Source organism: Anas acuta, chromosome Z (assembly GCF_963932015.1).
Source record: "Anas acuta chromosome Z, bAnaAcu1.1, whole genome shotgun sequence".
Classification (NCBI taxonomy): Eukaryota; Metazoa; Chordata; class Aves; order Anseriformes; family Anatidae; genus Anas; species Anas acuta.
Genome location: NC_089017.1, coordinates 19,995,278 through 20,018,875, shown reverse-complemented (window position 1 = coordinate 20,018,875; position 23,598 = coordinate 19,995,278). Strand labels below are relative to the sequence as shown.

Here is a 23,598-nt window from a genome sequence, read left to right as displayed (position 1 = left end):
AAACTTCTCTGCCGCTACCACAAGTCTTCACGTCATGCTTGGAGCAGCCTCATGCCCCCGCTGCAGCTTGCTCTCCTCCTGCTCCACCTCTGAGGGATGTCCTGACTGCCCTCCTGCTTCCTCCCCACAACTCCCAGTGGCCTCCTCAGCTCCTGCAGCCAGGGGCAATCAGTCCCACACACACACCACAAATTCCCCGGAGCCCCCCAGCCGCCCCCCAGCTGGATCCCCCCCACCAGCAGCTCCTGATCCTCTTTGCCTTCAGATGGTTCCCATCACGCTCTGCTCGGGTCATCTTCCCCATCAGCCACCCGCCCACGTGGAAACGATGACCAATACGTGCAGCATGCTGAAATCTTTCTTAGTGCATGAGATGTAAAGATGCAGCTGGCTTCAAAGCAGGTTTTGCATCTTGGTGTTAGAAAACTGTCCAGAAACCTCCTTGCATTTGAGAGTACAGCTCCTGCAGCTGAACTACTGCCCAGGTTCTGCATTAGCATCTAAGAGGGACCCACAAGGGAACACAACCAGTAACAGGAGAAGGGATGAGCTTAAATAAGAGTTAAAAATAATAGAGCATAGAAAGGAGAGAAGAATGAACAGAGGAGAGCTGAGAACAGAAAGCGCAGTGGGAAGAGGCTTCAGTGTTTGGGCCTGAGCAGGACAGGTGCCAGGGGAAGCCAGCCTCATACAACAAGGCGGGAGAACCAGAGGAAAAGCTGGACAGCAATACAATGGGGTGAAGTATGAAGGCAACCTCCACACGGGGTGAGGAGAGAAGAACACTGAAGTGGGATGCTGTCACAGTCTCATGCAGGAAGAAGCTTTGTCAACTCCCCAGCCATGCTGCAGGAGGAACCACCGGCGGGCGATGGAGGGAATCCCAGACTTGCAGCATTTGGGCCCCAGAAGAGGAAGTGTGAGGAAGGGACAAAGGGAACTCATCCCTGCCAGCTCTCTGCCTCAAGACTGGGGTGCTGGTGACGTGCAGGGTGAGCCGTGGGGACAGCCCCATGGGTGAAGAGAGCTCCAGGCACCGCATGGCCACATGGGCTTTTCCAACGGAGGTGCCAGAAGGCGAGGAAAGGTTTTTTTATATCAGCAGCATAAACAACGTTGTGTTTGGCTGGCTTGGGCTGCATCCTATGCGACTCCCATCCTGCTTATCTTTCAGTTATATTACTTAGCACAGGGAAGTAACAAAGCCCAAACAAAGCTTGTAAACATACATAATCATCGTACATTTGTACCACAGTGTATCAGTAGAGGATCTCCAATTAGTTACTTCATAAAACTAGGTGTTTACTCTGACAATCTGCTTTGAATTGGTTCTTATCAACTACTGCATATTAACACGCTGCCTCTTCTAGCCCCTAATTCATTGACTGTAAAAATAGAACACTTTCCCCCAAAAGACATTTGAATGAAAGTCTGCACGGACCCCTTGCTGCTGGGAAGTAATTATCTATTTAATTACATGGCTCCCTTCTCTGCACTCTATTGCAGGGAAAAGATTCTTTTCCAGATGAAACAACCTGCAAACATTTCCAGAACCAGGATCGCTGATTACTATTTCTACACGTCCAGAGTGAAAGGCGTGTAGAAAGATGTGCAGCCTGAAAACAATTGATACAAGGTTGTGCTCTATTAGAAAGGAGTTACAGGATTTCAAACAGAAGCCATATTTTCTTCCTTTATAACCTTGCATTTATAATTTTCAGTAACAACAACAAAAACCCTCTGTGGGCCAGATATGTACATGGCTCCTTCCCACTGACCTAAATGAGAGTTTGCGCATTTGTCCAAGGGCCGTAGCAGAAAAGATGTGGCTTTCTGTTCTATAATTTCATTGTAGGCATCATCCAGGTCACAACCAATGTTGCTAGACAGAAAAGATATATCCGGTATCTGTTTTTGTGTTTTCATGATGAATTCCAGGAATAAATTAACTTGGTGTATGTTTTTAATTATATTAAATATCCACAGCAAAGATATAGAGATTTTAAATGCGATTAAGTCTGCAAGATCCTGAGTTCCTGTAGATGACTCTACTGTGGGTGCATCTTGTCTTTGAAAATGAGATGTTTGACATACTTAGAGATATTGGGTTGATATACACTGATAAACAAAACGATTGTGTGAATTCTTTTCCTACTCTTGTTTAAAAAAATAAATACATTACTCACATTTGAAAGAATGATCTTAAGTTTAAAACAATCAGGCAGGGCTGTATCAAGTTGTTCTCCGGCCAGGGCATTAGTCTAGATATCATAATCCTCATATGGATTAACCATGCCGACAGCTATCCTTCTTACAACATGCTTAAGTGTTTTCCAAAACTCAGGGACTGAGAAAGTTGAAATTAACAGCTGTGATAAGTCATAAGGAAAATACTTTCAACTAAGTAAGCAGATGCTGTAATGCTACTGGCACAAAAGTAGCAGTGGACCCAATAAAATTAATCTTGAGAAAACGAGTTGCTAGCCACAAGACGCCTGGCTGCAAATATTGGCAGGCATATTTCTCATAGCAACAGTTTCAGTAACGCGACCTTTCAATTACCCAGTTTCATGCTGTGTCATTTATCTGAATTATAAGAAGGGAAGTGCTTCTATTCTCAGTGCAGCTCAAACAGGACTTCTCTATCCTCTAAAATATAAGAAATGTTTTGTCTACCATATTGTTCAATGGCTCCCTTTACAGGCACAGCTGGTCTGATAACAAAACCTAAAACATTTTCTCACAAATAGATGGTCTCCAGAACAGCTCGCTACGATAAGAATCTACTTGCTGTTAGCTTTCATGTCAGTCCACGGATTCCTTGAGATGGCATCAGAACCATAAGTCTGGTTATCTTTTCAACAGATCCAAGTACGATGAGCCAAGATTTACTCAATGCTGCTAACTGATCTCTCTCACACAAATACACCTCCAACAGAAAAGAAGTAATGTAATCTCTTGAAGAACAGGTTTCATGGATTATTTCTGAAGTACAGGGTAAGAAAGCAAGGAGCTAAAACCTTCTACTGGCTATAATTCACACTACAAAGACACTTGTTTGTCTCAAGGGTGCTGACAAATTCTGTAACCCAGGAAGAATTGCGGCAAGACATGTAATTTTTTCTTAAAGGACATCCACCTGCTAATTCTCTGCCATCACCTGAGCAGCATGAGCCAACAAAGGGATCTAACTCTGGCCCCACAGCACAAACATTAGGTTATGGGTAACACCAAACAACCTGTACACTTTCACACCGCAGCTGCACGAAGCTGAGGACGGCGAGAGCCAACACCACAGTGCTTTAGGATCCAGCATTGGCCGTGGTGCATAAAGATGGCTTCAGCACTCGGGCAGCCCAGAGGGAGCAGCCGCCTCGCGCAGGCCCGAACGCCCAGCCCTGCCCCACCTGCCCAGGCACACCAACATGGAGGCCAACATGTTCTGCACCGGTACAGGTGCAAACCTGGACTCCTTATTCCAGCAAACAAAACCAAACTCCTGGTGCTTGTCTACCGAAAACAGGTCATTTCAATTCAGTAAGTGGTTAAGAGCACCACCAAGAGGGGAGGCAGAGGTGGCTTTGCTCACTCCCACCTTCCCCACAGGTTTCTGGGGGCAGTCGGTATCAGCAGGGGACCCCTCTTCTCCCTCTGACCACCCCACACACTCGCTGTGCTGTGTGGGCACCCACACACAGGACAGGCCTCCCACTGCTCATAGAGAGTGTGGAAAGCCAAGTGCTGGTCTGGCCGGGCCTTTCCAGCTTCAGTTCATGCTATGGTCGCTTAATCCCCGTCAGTCCAACAGAAACAAGATATATCTAGAACCAGTCCACCTTTTCAGGCAAAGTACAATGGGGAGAGGGAAAAGAAAAGCTCGCTGGGCTCCATAATTGCTGCTGAGCAAATAGGCTGGCCAAAGGAAGGGTTTATTGTCAAGTATGACTTGTCAAAGTTCATGTCCTTGAGGGAAGCAGCTTAGCATGAAATCCCGGAGAACAGGGTGTGTGACTGCAGGCTGCTACCTCCGGGGTGGTGGCATTTGCTCTCACCACAGACATGAAGAGCCTGGCAAAGCCTTGGGTCTATGGAGAAGTTACTAAAGGAGCAAGAGAGAGATGGACTGCCTTAACATGAGAATTAACTTTGCTCTCTGCTGGTAACAAAGGAGAGAAGTTTTTGTTACCGAAAGAAATTCATGCAGAGGGAAAACACAGAACAGCAAACAAAAGAAACACTGGTCAGTTCATTTTGGCACACAACAGGCTGCAATCCTGCTGCCAATGTCAATGTATTACATGCTGTGTAGCTATAAATTTCAGCTGTGTTTGAATAAACACCAGCATATAGAATCGCTTTGGGTCTGTCTAATGAGATCTCCTTGTAGGGACCACAGAATTGGTATGTTTCTCCAGCTGAGTGGCACAAAAATTAAAATTGTTAGTTGCTCTCAAAACACACGTACCTGCAATCCCTTGTAGCAGTCCACAGACATTAAAAATACTTTTCTTCATAATACTCTGCACACACATAGTAAAAACAGACACAAATGCCACTGCGCAGAGGATCAGGATTCCCATAGCTAGGAAAATAGCGGTCGCCTGCCAGAACCCACTGGCAATTTCATTGAAGTTTTCGGCATAAGGACCACAAAGCGTGTCTCGTCTAGAAAGCTGCATGTGGGAGATTCGTGTGCAGCGCCCATAGATGCCCAGTGTTGGATGGTAGGGCTCCTGTGATCCTCCTGTTCTGTTGTCCATGTCCTCAGAGCTCAGTGGCTTGGCTTTGCCGATCAGCCAGTCCGCACTCATGAAAGCAATGAGCTCTGCAAAAGCCACGACAATACTCAGAAGAGTCCATAGCATCGACCGACACGTTACAATGACATGACACATATTGGTGTCCAGTGCTTGTGATCAGTGCAGTTGGCAGTCTTAAATCCAGGCACGAAGGGGAAAAAATTAAATTAAAGCAGAGAAAAGGAACCCTAAGGAAATCACCGTTGCGGCTCTGCTTGCTCTTTCAGTTCTCTCACACCAGCCAAGATGAAATTTCTCAGGAGAAAAAGTGAACTGCTCAAAGTTTTGCTAGCAGTGTGGTCATTTGTTCTCGCCGTTTAGTTTCTCCTTTTTTCTTTCTCAGACGCTGAAGTACACTTTTCTCTCTTACTGTTCATACTGGCACATGACGCTCCGGGCTGGCAGGGCAGGCTGCAGGGACTGCCCACTGTTTGACATCACACACCTACAGGAGAGAGAGACCACATCATCAGAGAGAAAAAACCTTCGTCTCCACCCCCACACATCCCAGCAACAAGCTGGAATCTTGTGCGGGTCCAAACCGACACACTGAAGCTCTCACAAGGGCCCGTCACACACAGCCTGCTGGAAACCTCCCCGTCTCATCCCAGGGGAGCGATAAATATCCCGCAGCCCGGCTGTACGTACGCTACTATCTGCTCGGTCCCGTCCCACCGTGGCTCTGTGTCTGCAAGCGAGGTCTCCGCAGTTGAACCGTCCCACCCACTCCCCCCAGCACGCCCACATCATCTTCCTCTGCTTGAAATTACCAAGGTTGCTGGCAGCGACCCAGCAGAGCTCTCGTACGTGTTTAAGCGGTTTTGCAGCCGCGCAGCTGGGCTGAATGGCTGCCCTGCCCTGCTGGGGGTCTGGGCAGGAGGCACGGGGCGCACTGCGGGGAGCCCCTCGGGGACAGCCCCTGCCTGCTGGGATGCGGTGGTAACAACACAGGGACAGAGCCTGGACCCGAGGGATGGTGTTGCAGAACTGGTGCACCGTGAGGTCCTCCTGCTTTAAAGCCAGGATTTTGCAGCAGTGAGCTGCCAGCAGGCCTGTCGCGTCTCATTGCGAATGGATGCTGAGACTGGCAGCTTCAGGGTGACTTGCACTACTGCTAATGTAAATCTGTGGAAAAATGTCCTGGTGACCTGGTTTGCCAGTCTGCTACAGGCTCCTTCATGCCCTCCATCCACCCCTCCTGCAGCCCTCTGTGGGCTGGGACTACAGCAAGATATTCCCCAAGGGCCTTCCCTTTCTGCTGCCTTTGAACAGTAGCTGATGACATTCCCAGAGCTATACTTATCTTGGTACAAGAGGCAATCGGAGATCATTACACTTCTAACTCGGATCCAAATATCTTCCTTAAAATAACAGATGGATCAACACACATGCCTCTGTGCTTGAACTCAAAATGTGTCACTTGGAAAAAGGGGGAGAACAGGAAATGCACTCATGTTATCCCCTCAGCGATGGGAGCACGGCACTTTCAAGTTTTACTCACACACACAAAAAAAAGCATACCAGCATTCAACCAAAGGCAAAAGAATGAGAAGCAAAACAGTGCCTCATTACTACACCTCTGCCAAATATAAAGGGCTCAGCAAATAGCAGAAAAACAGACATTCCCTTCCTTTGCTCTTTTTTTTTTTAGCTTCGTCAAAGAGCAAGGGAGTTGGTGTTCAATTTCTTAGGAGTTTTTGAGTTCAGTGGTTGAATCTTAGTCCCACTGAATGCAAAACTAAAAAAAAAATACACAATTTCAACAGATTCAGAATTTAATCCAGCCATTTTTACTCTGTCCTACACTAGGAGTAGTGATTTATACATAAGATCTTATCCACATTACTCTTCTTCCTTATCTAGATCTCTTTGTAGATTCCTCTGGGACTTGAGGATGTATGGAGCTTAGCTACCACACCAACAACTGGATTTTGCCACCCTTAGTTCACTGTTACCACACTGCCTGTTTTTCTGATGGATGCTCCTGCTTCTTCCTGGTATTCTACATAGTGCTTAGAAGAGCGGGCACAATCTACAGCTTTCAGCCTCTCTATTGCCACTAGCCAACTAGAGGAAGACATCAGAAAGCACCAAAAAGAGTGCACATCTGGCAATCAGACAAATAATTTCATAGGCTTTATTAGGTTAATTATGAAAACTTACTAAACTACATGTTAGGAAAAGGCAAAACATACTTAGTTGTGCTTTAGCTGTGCTGTGATAATAGCTCTGCTCACTTTATGTTTTTTCCCTGGAAAATCTGGGAAAATCATGAAGTTTTCAAGCAACCTGACATACAGATGACTCGAATACACCCTTTGTAATAACAGAGAACTGAAGTGTCAGACTGCCAAAAAAAAGTTAATTCTCTCAGTATTTCCACTTAAATAATAACTGGAATGTAAGAAAAGCATACATTCTTCTGATGTCAGCGGCACAATTAAAGAGAATTTAATAAAAAACATCTTTATTTTTAAGAAAAGTTCCAAAAAGCCCTAGAATCTGTATTTTTGTGCAAGCACTGCTCCTGTGTTAAATCCTCATCTTTCTAATTAAATCTGCTTTAATCAAGGTGCAAAGGACAGCAGCAGAACACCTATCACAGCTCTTACAACTCACCCTGTACCCACATAAAATAATAAAATACAGTTTATTGAATGTAGAGGAGAACAAAGTTCATGTGTATTTAAGTATGTACATAGAAACTTAATATGAACACAGGGAGTCATAAAGACATGTTTCTGATAGCAAATGTTGAATGCATGGTTAGAACCAGGAGGAAGAATTCACGCCATTACATTCTTTTCCATTTGAAATGCAAGCTCAAAAATACATTGTGGTAGAATTTTAAAACAAAGTACCTCCAGAAAAGTCACTGCATGAGTAGAACTGCCTGGTAAAAATGGTGTGGAAGCAGTGCCAAATCTCTGGACTTCACTGGAACTCAAACTTCCCAGTTCTGCTATGTAGCAAAACTTCAAAGCATGTGAAAGTTAGTAAGTGTCACCAATAATGACAGTTCAACAGCACATACTTAGCTTTCAAATAAAACGTTCAGAACTCAGCTTTTCCTAAGTAACTACCACTTTATTCTGGTATGAAAAGCATCTCCAGAGACACCCATGATTATTCACAGGAGAGCACCTGCGTAAATTAGTTCTTGCACTAGTGGTAATCTTGAGCGTGACTGCCAGTCCTGTACACCTCCTTTTATAAGGAAGAGGACAAAAACATGCAAGGAATACAGTGCACAGGTCAGAGGAGGGGCAGGGGGCATTTCTTACTCGTGAGACTTGGCAGAGAAAGGTTGCAGATGAAGCACTGGAAATAATTCACAGTTCAGTCACGCTTGTGGAGTCAACCTTTTCCTTCCTACATGCACCACCTTGACTTTCCAAATGAATTTACCCATTTCTTCAATGACTCCAACAAAATGCGTGCACCGTACACCAAACTCTCTCCAGCTACACACTGCATTAAATAACTGTGCTTCGTGAAGCTGCCCTCCAGCATGCTGCTCACCCCTTTTTCTCCCATTTTTGCTTCACAGAAGTTCAAGCTAGTCTACTTTCAGGCTGAAAACTGGCTATTTATTCCTCCTCTCAGTTTCCCAGACCTTGACGAGTTTTTTCCATGATAGAACTGCATGTTCTTCACAGCACGCCACTCAACATCCACTTCTGAGCGACTGTCAAAATATTTGTTTTGACAGCCCATATTCAAAATATACAACGGTTGTTTAACCCCACTGGTATAAACTCAGTCAAATCAATACTCGTTGAGGAAGCAGACTCCCTGTTTTAGGATCACCCCTTACTCTTTGGGGCGTGCCCCTGTTTTTACGGCCATGTTCTTCATCTGTGGGGGTGAGTTATTTAGTGCAGTGTGTAGTTGGGTTGGGTTGGGTCCCAACAGTCACCCCACCCCACCACCAGCTCCTCAGTTAGCCACTACAGCTCTTGTATGCACCACAAAAGCTCTCTGAGTTAAACATGCGTTGTTTTTTTTTTGTTTGTTTTGTGTTTTTTGTTTGTTTGTTTGTTTGCTTGCTTGCTTGTTTTTTTGAGGGGAAAGGTGTTTTAAAATGTGGTTCATTTCAGCCAACCAGTTCGTACTGTACCCTTCCAAAACCACTAAGGCAGCAGCAAACTGACGCTGCAGCATGAACAAGGGGCAAAAGGACCTACAGATGGTTTTCAATGCTGATGTTAACATATCTGGAAACTTCACCCCTTCACCATCAGTCTCATTTACCCTGTGTTCCCTCAACCATGCTCATGGTCAATCTTGGCATTTAGTGAAGTTTAGCAGTTAAAAGATGTTAGATCCTGACAGCATCCGATGAAGATAAAACTGAGTTCCTGAATGAAGGGGAGAAAAAAATATACAAAAAAAAAACAAAAAAAACAAAACAACAACAAAAAAAAACAACAACAAAACAAAAAAAAACAAACGTATATTTTGGTTCCTTTAGTCTAACGAACAACTCTGACAGCCAGGTATTATGCCTCAAGTTATACTTCCACATATGTCACTAAGAATATTTAGCTGTTGCCTTTTACTACAGAACATTGCTATATGTTAAGGAAATAAATAACATCTAATTTTCTGAACTAGATAAAGAAACACACTTGTCTCCATTTTGCTCACACTGCCAAAACCAAGAAGTCAGAAGCTGATCCAAATTATAATATTTGAGTAAAAGTTTTGATCTTAGAGATGTTGAGCTAGAGAGAGAGTTTTGCTCTGGCATACCATACAGATAGGAAGGAACAGCTGCAAAGTTCAAATCTGAGTCAATCACATACATACCACTGCTGTTTATTTTAAAAAAGGTGTCCTACAAGCAAGGCACAAGACTTGCAAGTACCTTCCAGAACAATGTAATGGACAGTGCTCAAAGCTTCCCTTATGGTTTTGACTGGTGGGGGCTCATACTAAACCCTACAACTCAGTTTTCACCCTTCCCAGCTTGGCTCTGTCAGCTCAAGTGTGAGAATAAATCATCTTTAGATAAGTGGCTTTTGGCCTGGCTTAAACAAACAACTGAATGGAAGGCCACACAGATTGCTGAAACGGCCCCAGTTTGTAAAATAAATCCAGGCACAATTAGATCTTTTCTTCTAAAGGTTGCTATAGTCCAAAATACAAGTATGCAGAGGAGTTTCTAGACCTTGTTTACAAAACACAAGCTTGAGCATCTCATAACCCAAAATGTGCAAGTCGATGGAAGACTGGATTCTGCTTCCTCTGATCATTGTTCGTTAGCACTTACAAACACTATGAGAATGCTTTGAACTACAAGAGTGGAAGTAGCTCCTATTTATGTTGATTTTGCAAACTTGGTATTTAAAACAAACAGAGAGAGGCTCACACACTAAGGCACAATCACTTCTGACTGTCTCTCCAGTCAGGTCAATGTGAGCTGGCACTTTATGCAGCCTTATGGCACTTTATCCTTAGGTGTTGCTGGATAAGCACGGGGTCAAATGAAGGCTCACCCTGTCCGGCAGGGCGAGGCAGCCCTCAAACCACAGAGCCAGAAGGGACAACACTTCAGGAAGGAATGTGGGATGAGCATTAGGGATTATTCATTTTCCGGGTGAGTGGTACATTGCACTGTGCTTTATTGTCCCAGGGACTGAAAAAAAAAAAAAAAAAAAAAAAAAAAAAAAGAGGACAGAATAATCCACTGAGAGATAGTAGCTACAGAGTGAGAAGGGGGGAGAAAGGGAAGGAGGAAGAAAGCAAGAGAAAGAACAGTTGTCATGTGAACCAGTCCCAATGCCACTTCTACTTCTACTTAGTCCCCTTTCAGGACCTGTGTTCCTGCAGGAGGAGTTGCCCAGGAGGAAAGGTCAAGCTCCTGCCATCTTCTGCATCTTCAAGCAGGCAACCAGACACGGAGCAGTGTTTCTCAGGTGATACCACCATGAACACCAACATTGCCAAAGGGCCCTACGTACATTTATAAGTGACCTGCAAGCATAAGAGGAGGTACATTCATCTCAAAAGAGAATAGGGATGAGCATTAGTTCTTAAGGAAAGACAAGATGTCACAAAAGTTATGAGTAAGTTCTCTCTGCATGCCATGAGGAGCTCTGATGTCACCAGTTTGTGGTAAGCAATGCATACTCACCATGGGAAACACCTGGGTCAAGAAGAAAGGGAACTTAGATACTTCAGTGTGTCATTGTTTTGCTTTGTTTTTTAAATGCAACAGATTGAGTCATCAAAATATTCAGTCAAATAACAGAACAGGAGCAGGTGCTTTAAAACTTAAGTGGTTGCACAACTTCAGTCAAAGAGCAGAAAATAAGCAAAGGATTCCCTCCCCCTCCATCCAGCTTCATATTTTCATCAAATTATTTCCTACTAGAATAACACTCCTTAGGAGGAACAGAACTTTTTACCTGAAGAACAGAAAGCAAATCTTTGACTAGTCTTTGCTTGCGAATTAAAGAGAGCAAACATTTCCATATCATAAATATTTAACTGTTATAAGCCTGCACAAGCATATTAATGAGTGCATTATTGTGACAGATTGTTGAAAATGTGCCATATTCTGCTCATAGACAGACATGTTCCACTAGTAACAGACGGAATGCTGACAATACATCGTGTCTCAATCCTGTTGGCATGATGTAAGATGTGAAATATAACAAATACTTTGCAAAATAGTTCAAACTCACTAAGTATCACAGTCAAGTCCATATTTCCTTGTCTTTCCTTTGAATTACGTCCTGTTTATTCCACTCTTTTTCTATGAAAGACAGAGCTTGTAGATATGAAATCTGTAACTGAACTGCCTACCCCTCACGTGACAAAAAGCCCAAATTCTATGTGTCAACAAGTTTAAAAAAAAACGCTAACAATGACTGCTGTTCTCATGAGACAGTGTGAGATAGTTATTCCTTGCCACCTTGCAGGTAGGTTTCTTCCTATCACGCTGCAGAAAATGCCATCTAATTACGGGCGGATTTGTTTCTCAAATATATCACTGTAAAAGAAATGAGCATGAAACACTTCCAACTTCAAAAAAAAAAAAAATCAGTTGAAATGAACTATTCTCTTTCTGACCTCATTAAAAGCTGTGGCAAAACTCCCACTGACTTTAATGGGGCCAATACATCGCTGAAAAATCACTAGAAGAATGAGAGTTTCCAAATTTTCATACCAACTGCAGGGGAGATTTAAACACAGGACTCATTTCCCTCTTTTCTCATCCAGACAAAACTTTGCATGTTGCCCCCCAACTGAGAGTAGATCAAGTAACTTGGATTTCCAACATCTCCCCTGAACTGCAAATTCTCAAGCAGGAGATTTGTTCCATCACTCTGTATTTATTGATTTACAAAATTCCTTAAACCTACAGCCATTACATTATGTTTTGAAAACTTACTCAAGATCTTTTGTAATTCCAAAATTTATTAAAACTTATGAGGTAAAGAAAAGCTAATGTGTAGTACTTCTATTGTTGGTATCTCAAGAGAAAATTACACATCACATAAAAAATCATCACTAAGGGAGCAATCTTGGCTAGAATTACTGATAGCCTAACTGCTCAGGAATTCACCAACTGGGAGTGGAATTGTGAGTTTCCTTTCTTACTTTCCTCACTAGGTCACTGAAGTCTCAATATGCAAGATCCTCATCTGAAGCCCCCTTTCTTGGTCACCTGCAATGTTACATCCATCAAGCAGATCCAAATATTCACTGTGGTATAATCATTTCTTGCAGCAACTCCTAAGTACAGCTTCTAAGAAGTTATTGTGTGTGGGGTGGGGGGAAGAAAGAACAATTAGGAGGAAGATGGGAAGTCATAAGGAAAATACTGCTAATTTTTGGTACCAAATAAAACCTTGCTGTTTTTGTACTAAGGAATTTTACCTTAAAAGGAAGCTAGGCTTTTGCTGTCCAAATAGTTAATAATTTGTACATGAGCTACAGCATCAGCCCAAAAAAACTTGGAATCTGTGCTTGTTGTAAAAAGCAATTCACTCCCATGAGTTCACTGTGACAGAATTGGAACTACTCTTCATAATTTATGAATATTGTATTAAGATATTTATTATAGAAATATATTGGCTATTGTTTAATAAGAGGCTGGTGAGAAAAACAGGCAGGAAAGGAAAGAATGACTTGATTATGCCATTTCTCAGCAACTCTGGAGAATTGCTTATTAAAAAGACAATACTAGGACAGGAAAAACCTCGTGAACACAGTAGATCAAAGACACGAGGACTGTGTAGGAAGGAACAGTCTTTCAAACTGAAGGGAAGCGAAGTTGTTTTGGACAAACAAGCTGAAGAAAAAGGCACCTATTGAAGGTGTCTGCTGAAGTTAGGCCAGCATGGGACACAATACTGGGCCCCCAATTTGCTTTTAGGCAAAGCAGATGCCCCTGCAAACAGCCTTGTTTCCTTACACAAAGCAAACACCACTATAATTAATTCTCAAAAGGAAGCTGGTGCTGTGAACACTGTGGTGAACACTTAGCAGAATGACTGCAATAGTCAAATATCTGCAGCTTGAGGACTGTACCTGAGGAACTGGAAGGATTCTGTGACTCAGGTTATTCCAGTGTTACTCACAGCTTATGCTTGCAAACAATCCTCCGTCTCAGTCCCTCCAGAAAGTCACATTACAGGTGTGGTCTGCTCTCCAGTGTCATGGTGTGCAGGGTTTCCACAGTGTGGAGCGGCCACACCTTTATCAGAGCCAGACCCACCCTGGATCAGGGTGATACAGCTCAGCAAACCGAGGCATGAGTTACTGCTGGTTACTGCCAGGAGAAGGTACATCTATGACTCATCTGCCACAATTCAAAAATGCTTTCATTCAGTTTCATCATCATTCAAACTGAAAATGAAGCATCCTTCAAAAATATTCAATATAGACGAGCAGTTCAGCACACTAATATACAGAAAACGAAACACGTGCCAGAAACATCCTTCTGGAGCAAACATTGAATTTTGACTGTGCACGAGCTGAGGAGAACCACTAGTGACTCAGGAGAAGTGAAAGGGGTCACGGTGGATCAGAGCCACCATGTTCCCACACACACCTTTGTGTGTAGACGTATGAATATCTGGACATCATATACAACAATAAACATGAAAAGGTTCATGAAGATTCTTTTATCCAGTCTGGAAAAAAGGCTCAGAGAAATACAGAGATATGATATCTCTGCAAATATCTACTGAACATGAGCTTTAACCAATGTTAATGACTAACTATTTAACCACAGCCAAGGGAGAATAGATATAAGATGTTTCTGATACTGCATATTTCATAAATTAATAATTAAAGGAATGAAATGTTCAGTTCACTTTAAAATGGAGGCTCAGTGCAAAGAGCTTGGAAAAATCTAGACTAGTAATTCATATTCTGGAAAACCCATTTTAGACCAAGGAACTGGAAGAATCTGATGACTTATTTTAGTGACTGGATTCAATTTTAAAGCCAAGATTAGGCATACTTCTAAAAGCTGAGCCATGTACAATTCTGGCTTGCTTTGTGCATTATGAGTTGTTAGACTGGGGAATCATAATAATATTTTTCTGTCCTTTAAATGTAAACAACTGTGAAAATAATTTTTAAAAGCTGAAAAGTGCTGGAGGAAAAAAACATCTGCATCCTTCTCAACTGCACTTCTTCGAAAATGCTCCATCATCTCTCTGATGATGTTCTGTACACTACAACTGAAGCTGTGCATGGATATGCACATGTGTAAGGCAGGGCTATACCTTCTTGCTATCTAGATACATAGAAAAAAATGAAAGGAAAAGGGCATCACTGCCATCACAGTTTTCCAATTATACAACTAAGTGTGTAGAAACACTGTGAACTAAACCTGAATGTAGCTATTGCAAATCCTGACCCTTTTGGATTTTGGTGTACTCCTCAGCAGCATGCATTGTGCCAACAGCTCTTCTTGTACCTCAAACAGAATCCTCAACTATTCCATCTGGAATCTGCAGCCTGGACTTGCTTTCTGGTGTTCCTCATTCTCCACTAATTACAACAAATGACAAGTGATACCAAATGAAAAGATCACGTCTCCAGAAGTAGCTTCAATCCACCTCATCACTGAGATATAGTTTTGTTATTAAACTGATTTTTTTTCCTACCATACTCACTGTAGAAACAATTCCTATAGCAACATTCCACAACAGTCTGTCCATCCTATAAGGTAATACAAATTCACCTACTAAAAGACAAACTTACCTTTACAGCTGGCATGAACTTTTCTCATATTGTACTTCTGTGCAGAATATAACCTCACTCGTAACACCTATAGGGGATGCTTCTGCCCCTGTGTGTAAGAGAGTGAGGCTATTGGACAACAGCAGATACTCAACAAGGTTAGGCAAGGTCACAGGGAGTAGACTTCAGGACAGACAGCCTTTCTGTCCATTGAGTTGTGAGTTTTCTTTTTAAAGCTTTCACTCACATTAATCCTTTCAAAAGCAAATTCCGTCTACAAACTAGTATAAACAAAGCAGCTGATTGTACTATTGCCAAAAGGTGTGAGTCCTAGATTATGCTTCCCCTTGGGAAATGCAAATAAATCAAACTCAAACCTACATATCTGAAGATCTCCCAATACATGGATAGACATCTGTTATTTAGATCCCTGCATCTCCCCAGCTTTAACAATCTGCCTGCTCTGTAAGTTTCAAGAACTTAATTGGATTATTAAAATGATCTTTAAATACACAATTACTGTTAGATCATGTTGTTACACTTCAAGATCTGTATAAACACAGAATTCAGTGCAAAACTAAATGCACAATGTACCTTGAGACAGGTCTATCCACTATCATATAGCTTGCTGTTTCAAAACAATTCAAAATGTGCACTGCATTCTGTAAATTGATAATGTGAATTCTCAGCATTAGCTGGGCCTTTAAAATACACAGTTACAATTTACGTATTTTATCTTCTGTTTCCTAATAAATATGGTCCTAATATTTATTTTTATCCAAGTCATTTAATCATGGACAGAACTAAGTAGATCTTAAGTAAATAATTAAGTAAATAAATCAGTAACAGCATTTATAAAATGGAGAGAAAATAACATCATATAGACCAGACATTTACTCAAACATTTATCAGAATTTTACTCAGACTCATATCTCACTGATCCACAAAGGTCTTTTAACATCACACAGTACCAACATTTGCATACATTCCTGTTCTTACTCAACACATAATTCAGTTCTGTTCTGGAACAAACTTCCTAGTTTAAATAGCTGCACATGTGTCTCTTAGAAAGCTCACCAAATTCTCAAGGTGGATTTTTCATTTCTAATACTGGCCTCAATGTCTGGCAATGAGTCTTTGCCTATTTGGTTATGTCAAGTCCCTAGAATTAATTGTTCAGAAAAAAAAAAAAAATAAATAATCAAAACCATTTGAGTATAAAATGGAATTTACTGAGCAAATATGCATTTTCTCTTTGTTTGTTTTTCCATTTTCAGAATGCTTGGCCCTATGATCTCTCACTGTTGAGTAATAAAGGTATGAGATCGACCTAAATCAAGGTGGGTGGGGGATGACAATAGACTACCTAAATGTGAAAAGGACGGAAACATGCAGGTGGAGAACAAAAGTTCAGCACTATCATCACTATAGCCAGTTTTGAACAGGGCTGTGTTTTGTTTTTAATGAAGCACCAGTTCATGTACTGAAAATGCTTTTCAATGACTGTTGTCCATTACTGAGCTTCAGATCTGTGACAGTACATAAAATCTGCCTATTTGACGTGGTTATAATACTGTATATATAAAGTTCAAAAATCTTTGCAATAGTGTCTCCTTACAAAATAACTTTTTATTCTTCCTGCACAAAGGTTGAATCAGGAGATTTATTTATTTTTCATTAAACCAGAGAAAAGATAAGGGAACAATGAAGCTCTTGTTCAGCATTAACCAGTAAAAATGCTTATATAAAAAGCACAAAAGTTTCCTAGCAGATTAACTTCAACAATGGTCATCATCTCAAAGCATTAGAAAAAATAAAATCTGTTGCATATTCAACCACCCTCTCAATAAATCAAAATGGAAATAAAACATACACATCAAGCTCCTTGCCAGTCTGCAAGCTCTGTTGGATGAATAGTGCCTGCAACACATGCAGATCATCATCAAACCTGGCATCTTTTGCAACAAAAAGACACAGCTAACTCCTCTTTCTTATTTATATCAAGGGTGATTGAATTCTACCTGAAATTATATATAAAATGGATTAATTTGTGTTCACTGAACGCTACCTTTACAAAATCAAGGTTTTTTTTTTGGACTAGGGTTTTGTTTTTAATTTTAAACTTAATTGCACTGTCTACAGCAAAAGTTAACAGATCAGTTGTGTGTTTTGAACAGGATAAATTCCAGAAACACACTGGTTGGATGTATTTCATGTTGAGCTAGTTTTTCAGTCACTTCACCTTTTGCATTGGGGTGAGACAGACCTTTCCAGGTCAAAAGCAAATAAACAAGCAGGTTGAACTGATCATTTTGGGTTTTTGCTCTTGGAATGATTTTTGTCTGACCTGACCTGTCAAGATAGCTCAGGAATAAGAGAAAAAGCTCCCCCAGCCTTTCTGTGGTGCATGGTCCATTTTGCAGCCTAGCCAGAGCATGCTGTAAGATTAAACTGGACTGACTCATCATTTGGATAACAATCTCATCTGAACTGAAGCTGTGAAAACACCATGACTTGAGATGATATCATCACTGTTGCAAAATCGAGATTCTTCTGCAGCTCCCCTGGAAAGAGGGTTTCACTGGAAAACAGAAATCAGAGACTTAGAGCTGGGCAGCTCCTGGGGACTTGCCTAGGGGCTGGCTGATAAATGTGTGCAACTGGGCCTGAGCTGCTGGCACCGCTGCAGGAGCCCCTATACAGCAATCTGTCCTCCTCACTCTGTGCCCTCACTAGGTCTGTCTGCCTTGTAGGACTGAGATCCACCTCAACTGCTGGTTCTGGTATTTGGAAAACATTTCTGAGTACCAGGATGTGTTAAGCAAAGCTTTTGCCACTGGCTTCATAACCTGCACTGCCACTGATGACTGGTTTTGCATTGCACCTTTTTGCAGCAATAAATTTAAAATGCTGCCTGAGCAGCTCTGGAAGTAGTGCTAGAGAACAGAGCTTGTCTTTTACCAAAATGTTCAGGTTTACCTCCTCTCGATGGGTAGATGCCTTCACAGAGTGCTGCAGGAGGAGAGCAGCAATTGTGCTCCTCCATGCTCAGGCTGTGCATCACTGACTACAAGAACACTCACATTTGGTTACTGTATGGATTTATCCCACGAATGGAGAGTAACTTTGCTCCTTTTTCACTAGAATCAAAAAGTTGCCATCCTATACAGGGAAGGACAAATAAAAGGCTGAAGGAACTAAACTTCCTTATTCACTCTGGGGTTGAGGGTTAACATAAAATTATCAGAAAAGCTGGAAAGCACTTTCAAAAGCTTGAGAGGAGTCTGTTTATCTAGGATGTGCCCAACATCTTGTCTCCCAACTGCAGGTTAAAATAAGAAACCACAGGAGTTCTGCAGCAATGTTGCTCTCAATGGCCATATGCTGGAGCCAGATAACACTTCCAGCACGTGTGCAGCCCTGATTCTCTTTGTTATTCCAGAGACACCATCTCTCTAAGGGCTTAAAAGCAATGAAATTGCAATGAACTATGCTGCAAGAACAATAACACATATAGCTCCTGTCCCCAGATGTGGAAAACCTTTTCTGTACCAGATTTTGGTTTCTTTATGAGCTGTTACAATAAGGCTGTATAAAAAAAGGTACTTGAGAAATTGGTTTGTTTGTAGAAAAAGCAAAAAAAAAAACATGACAGGTTAGGTTAGATTAGGCATGTATGCCTGAAATATAAAGCTAACATGCTGGTCACAGTTATACCTAGTAAAACAATCCTCTGCCTTGTTTTCAAACCAATATTTATGTTTAAGTTTTTTACAGGAAGCTATAAAAAGAAACAATAAGCAGAAAGTACTTAAACCACAAGCAAATGCAAGGAAGAGATAAGGTGAAATACTAAAAATAAGTCTGGAGGAGTTCTGAGTGTGGTGGGGAAGGAAAGTACTACTAAAATATGCAAATACGGTTAAAAAGCAAAATAAAGAAATAGGAATCAGCTGGTGAGAGGAAGAGTGCAGTGGAACAAAGCACACTACAGGAATGCACACAAAGATTGTTACAGTAACTCGCAGGGGAAAGCTATACACGTACGACAAGGTAACAGCACCACTACTAGACTAAAAAAAAAAAAAAAAAAGAGCATATGGTAAAATATGAAGAAGAATGATTGAAATGATGGACATGCAGTTGTCTCTGAGACTGATGCATTGACTTGCTGCTGAAAGGCCCACTTGGAAAGCCTATGCTGTTCTGTAATCACAGCCCTGCAGAGCAGCGCAACCACACCACCACTTCTTGACAACACTGGGGAAAAATAAGCTCTACCTGACCTGAGGCAGGTTTGACACGAGCAGGTGTCGTTGTTCCAGGCACCTCTCAGCTGCAGATGCTTCATACAAATCATGAGTGCAAATTATGCAGGGACATGTAGTTTTATGATACAAATGTTAAATAATGACATATTACTGACCTGATACAGAAAGCTGTAGAACAGCAGATATTGAAGTCTATGCAAAAGAATAGCCAGTGATGGCTTAAATTTTGAAAACTCTTGGAGAGTTTGAAAAAAGTTGAACAGAGATGACTGAAAAACCATAGCAGCGGCTTTTCAACATGGAATAATGTAGTGCTGAAACAAACAAACAAGCCACCTCAGCCTCAACTAACAGCAAGAAACAGGACACCCTTAATTCTTATAAGCAATTTTTCTCAGCCTATGAAGAACATGAGATTATGAAAACAAGCCTGACCCTTTTCCATGGTGTGCTCCTTTACAATGACAGGCTAAAATCCAAAGCTTAAACTACGTTTGTTGTGGTTATTGCTGTTGTTGGAAAAAAAGATCAAGAAGGGTCTTGGTACAAGCAGGCACCATTACCTCACCATGCATCTTAAACTATTTTGTTTTCTGAAAATACCACTAAGACAAGTAGAGAAGAATGGTACTAAGGACAACTTTAATTACGACTGAGGCTGCTACACCTCTTTATCAGACCACAAACAATCCAGTTTCCTAATAGTAAACTACCATTGAAACTCTTACTTATAGGACAGAGAAGCATTCAAGAGTTCAATACAGTTACTATGATTCACAGAAGATTTTCATCACGCTGCAGAGTCATGCCCTTATGATCATTGAGCAAATATGCATATTGCTTAGAAGACAGGCATTATAAGAAATTTGGTTTTGAAACAGTTCAAAAATGACTGTTTAGCAGCACAATACTGTGACAAATGAGGATGACTTCTTCATTTTCTCTTCTGCTTTCTGAGATATCAGAAAGTCAGGCATTAGCTTAGATTTGTTGGTACTGTACTTAAATTGTTGTTAATTGCTCAAAAACAAGTTATGTTTTTAGACTAATACAAATGAGGCATGGAAGAAAATAATGCAGAAAACCTCTATTTGCCTTTTTTTTCTTCCCTTCCTTGGGAGACATACTTACCATATTTGCATCAATACTGGAAAAACGGGATATTATAACACTACAACTACTGCACCTTCCTTAAAGCATCTACCCTGATTTTAAATACATACTGTAAACTTAGTTCGTTATGTGAGTCAGCATATAGGGAGTATACCTCTTAAGAGGAACTACTTATATTTACCTTTGGATAGTGAGGCATTAACATAGAGCAAATTTTTATGTCTGACAATAATGCTACATGTACACCTAATTAAATTCATAGTCATGCTCCTACACAGTATTTCAGGGAGGCAAGTGTTATCCCAATTCTGATAAACTGTTATGCATGCTGTCAAACAAATGCACTGCAAAAAACAGACAGAGGGAAAATAAAGAAACCCCCCACCCACTTTTTTATTCCCAGCCACGAAAGCAAGACATTGAACTCCATTTGACTCCAACAGCAAAGCCCAGGCAACACTCACTGGGGTGGTGTGGTGGTGGTGGGTGTTCCATTTTGTTTGATTTTGGAAAGAGTTGCTAGAAACATTCTGCAGCGACTTATACTGAATAATATTATTTAGCTCTCAGTTGAAATAAAATTGTGGCTTAAAGCACAAAACAAATAGAGACTGCGACACTGATCTTTCAGCTGGTTAAATGCTTTAATGCAGCCCCTACAGTATTAAGACACAAATCCCTTTGGTTAGTGACATTGTTTGAATTCATTTCCCAGAAGAAATTAATATACAACATCAAGGCTGTAGATATATCAGACTTCTCAACTATCACAATACTTTTGAAATAGTAGACGTTTGCATAGATTTTATTTTTCTGAGCAGAAAGACTTCATAGGATATGTTTAGATATGCTCAGTATCACTTGAAAATTCTAACTCCATTGCCTACAGTTTATGAACTCATCGTTTCCATTAGGCTTGCCTTGCTATTTAATCACAGAAATACAAGCTGCTTTTGAGTATTAACATGCATCTACAAATGTAATCTTAGAAACAAAACAACAAACTGACTCAGTTACTATGTTTTCACTTAGATTGTCTGGTATTCAGGAAGTTAGACTGATTAGTAATCATCTGAGAGAGCCCTTGAAATGATGAGTGACCTTTTAAAAGTTCAGAAGAATAAACATGTATCATGAAATCACTGGGAAACAGCTTTTTTAAGAAAACAGGTAATGGAGAAACTTAGTTGAGGGTGAATTTTTCACTGCTTATCCGTCATATCCTGGTGTTAAGTTCTGACCATGACAAAGGCACCAGCCCTCTCCAAAAAACAGGGATGCTTGTTTTTCCTCTTCATAATTAAAACAGATACTTACATGATAGTCACATTGCTTGTATATGCTGTAATATCGGGAACATACCTACATCAAAAAATTCTTGTGCTTTGTTAAAATATTGCCAACTGGGTGGTTTCCACTAAGCCCATTTAGGAGAACTTTCTGAAAGAAAGACATCTGAGAAGACAATAAAAAAAAAATACACTAAGCTAAAACTTACTAAATAGAAGACAAACCATTACAACTTCTCACTGCATGGCAGACACTATCTTAAGTAGAGGAATTCAAAAGGTGTCCTCATAGAAATAAAAGTCAGTAACTGGACATGCCTATAGGAATTGCATACCATAAACAAAAAGAACTTAGTTCATATCAAGAGCTACCAATGAACTGACACCAATAAGGTCAAATGAGAAAAAACAAAACTGCAGTAATATTATATTGATGCATTTTGGAACAGCTTTGTTGCTTTTTCAGCCAGAAATGATAAATGCACAATCTTTTGCTGTATCTTGAGAATGTCTGTACTCGCTCAGATGTCCAGAAAACAGCAGACAGACAGATTTGGAGTGTTTCTGGGTGAAAGGAAAAAATGAGAAGAGATCAGAATGGTCTCTACTTCAAAATTGCCCAATTCTCCTATTTCCAGTCAGAACAAGACGATGAATGAGCTTTTGTTTTTACTTCTGAGAAGTACTCGAAGCATCCAGGGATCCGGTCATAGTAGTAACACAGAACATTACTCAGTTATTTCTTGAAAGTGCAACATAAAGCGGCATGAAATCTGAAGGACAACACTCAGTAAGGACAAGTTCCAAGAAAGAGAATTCAAATATATAAACAGAAAGGAAGAACAGCTAACAGTGCAAAATAAGTCACAACTAAGCAGCAGTCAAAATTATGACAAAGTACAGAGAAAAAAGAAAAAAGCTAAACTGAAGCTCTGAACAGAAAACTTCCAAATCAAGGATATTACCCACCAACAGAAAGCAATGAGATTTCACACACTTTCAATGCATTCAATTCATCAGTTTACATTTTAGCAAAAGATGAAAAAAAAAAAAAAAAGTTTACAAAAGATTTAGAGAAATAGTGAAGGGAGGCCAGAGGACAGCAACAAGAATGTCCAGAGATCTTAAAAAAGTGAAATATGAGGGACGATCTAAGGAGCCTTAATTTATATGAAAGAATAGGTCATTGATAGGATATTAATGAAGGTAAGTAGTACATCTGGGTTCCCAGAAACAGCATTCACAAACAGAGCTTAAATTCGGAATAGAAGGAGGTTTTATCTAAGAAACAATTTTGTCCTTAAATATGACACACCAGAGGATTAGCATCCTTGAAACAAACACTGCTAAACACAGCCATAAGAAAACAAACAGGAAAAAATAAATCATGTGCGGGGCTAGCTGAAAGATCACATTCAAAAATCTACGTACGGATTTTTTCTACCTTTCTCCCAGTTTCAAGTTTCAGCAAGAGCTACAAAGGCAACTGTAGCTGTAGTAAGCTCCCATTGCTGGACAGAACTCCAGTAAGAATTGCAGGGTGATTTGAAAAGAGCTTTCTTTCACAGTGCAGTCAAACTTGAGACTCATGCCCTTCACACAGTCAGCCTATAAACTACAGGACAATAAATCAACCAAATCAAAACAGGATGTGCGGGGCAGTTGCTGTGTTTCTTGAACACCTCCTCTGAGATGCAGATGCAAGACACCCAAGGGGATTTGCAGTTACTTCCAAGCCCAGGTGATGCACATGCTCAGAGCAGTCCAGAACTAATTATAAAGCTGAAACACGCAACACAATCTGCTGCTTGGCTTCCTGATGGCATTAGCAGTTTGCTGCAGGAATCTGCAAGAAAAGCTTTGTACACCACCACAATTCAAGGATATTCTTCCTGAAGTTATACTTAACGCTAGCAG

General features: G+C 40.9%; 1 protein-coding gene across 5 annotated transcripts in view; it reads right to left on the bottom strand.

Moving 5' to 3' along the window:
* The window catches only part of LHFPL2 (LHFPL tetraspan subfamily member 2), a 132,891-nt gene that overhangs the window by 12,993 nt on the left and 96,300 nt on the right, over nucleotides 1-23,598 (bottom strand). For 3 of the 5 annotated variants that reach the window (XM_068667110.1, XM_068667112.1, XM_068667111.1), the window contains exon 3: nucleotides 4,466-5,244. In XM_068667110.1, coding sequence (XP_068523211.1) covers nucleotides 4,466-4,895 — 430 coding nt within the window. In that variant the 5' untranslated portion in view covers nucleotides 4,896-5,244. Of the gene's footprint in view, nucleotides 1-4,465; nucleotides 5,245-5,447; nucleotides 5,541-23,125; nucleotides 23,151-23,598 lie in introns of those variants that run through there. The other 2 variants (XM_068667115.1, XM_068667114.1) reach the window with 2 other exon arrangements.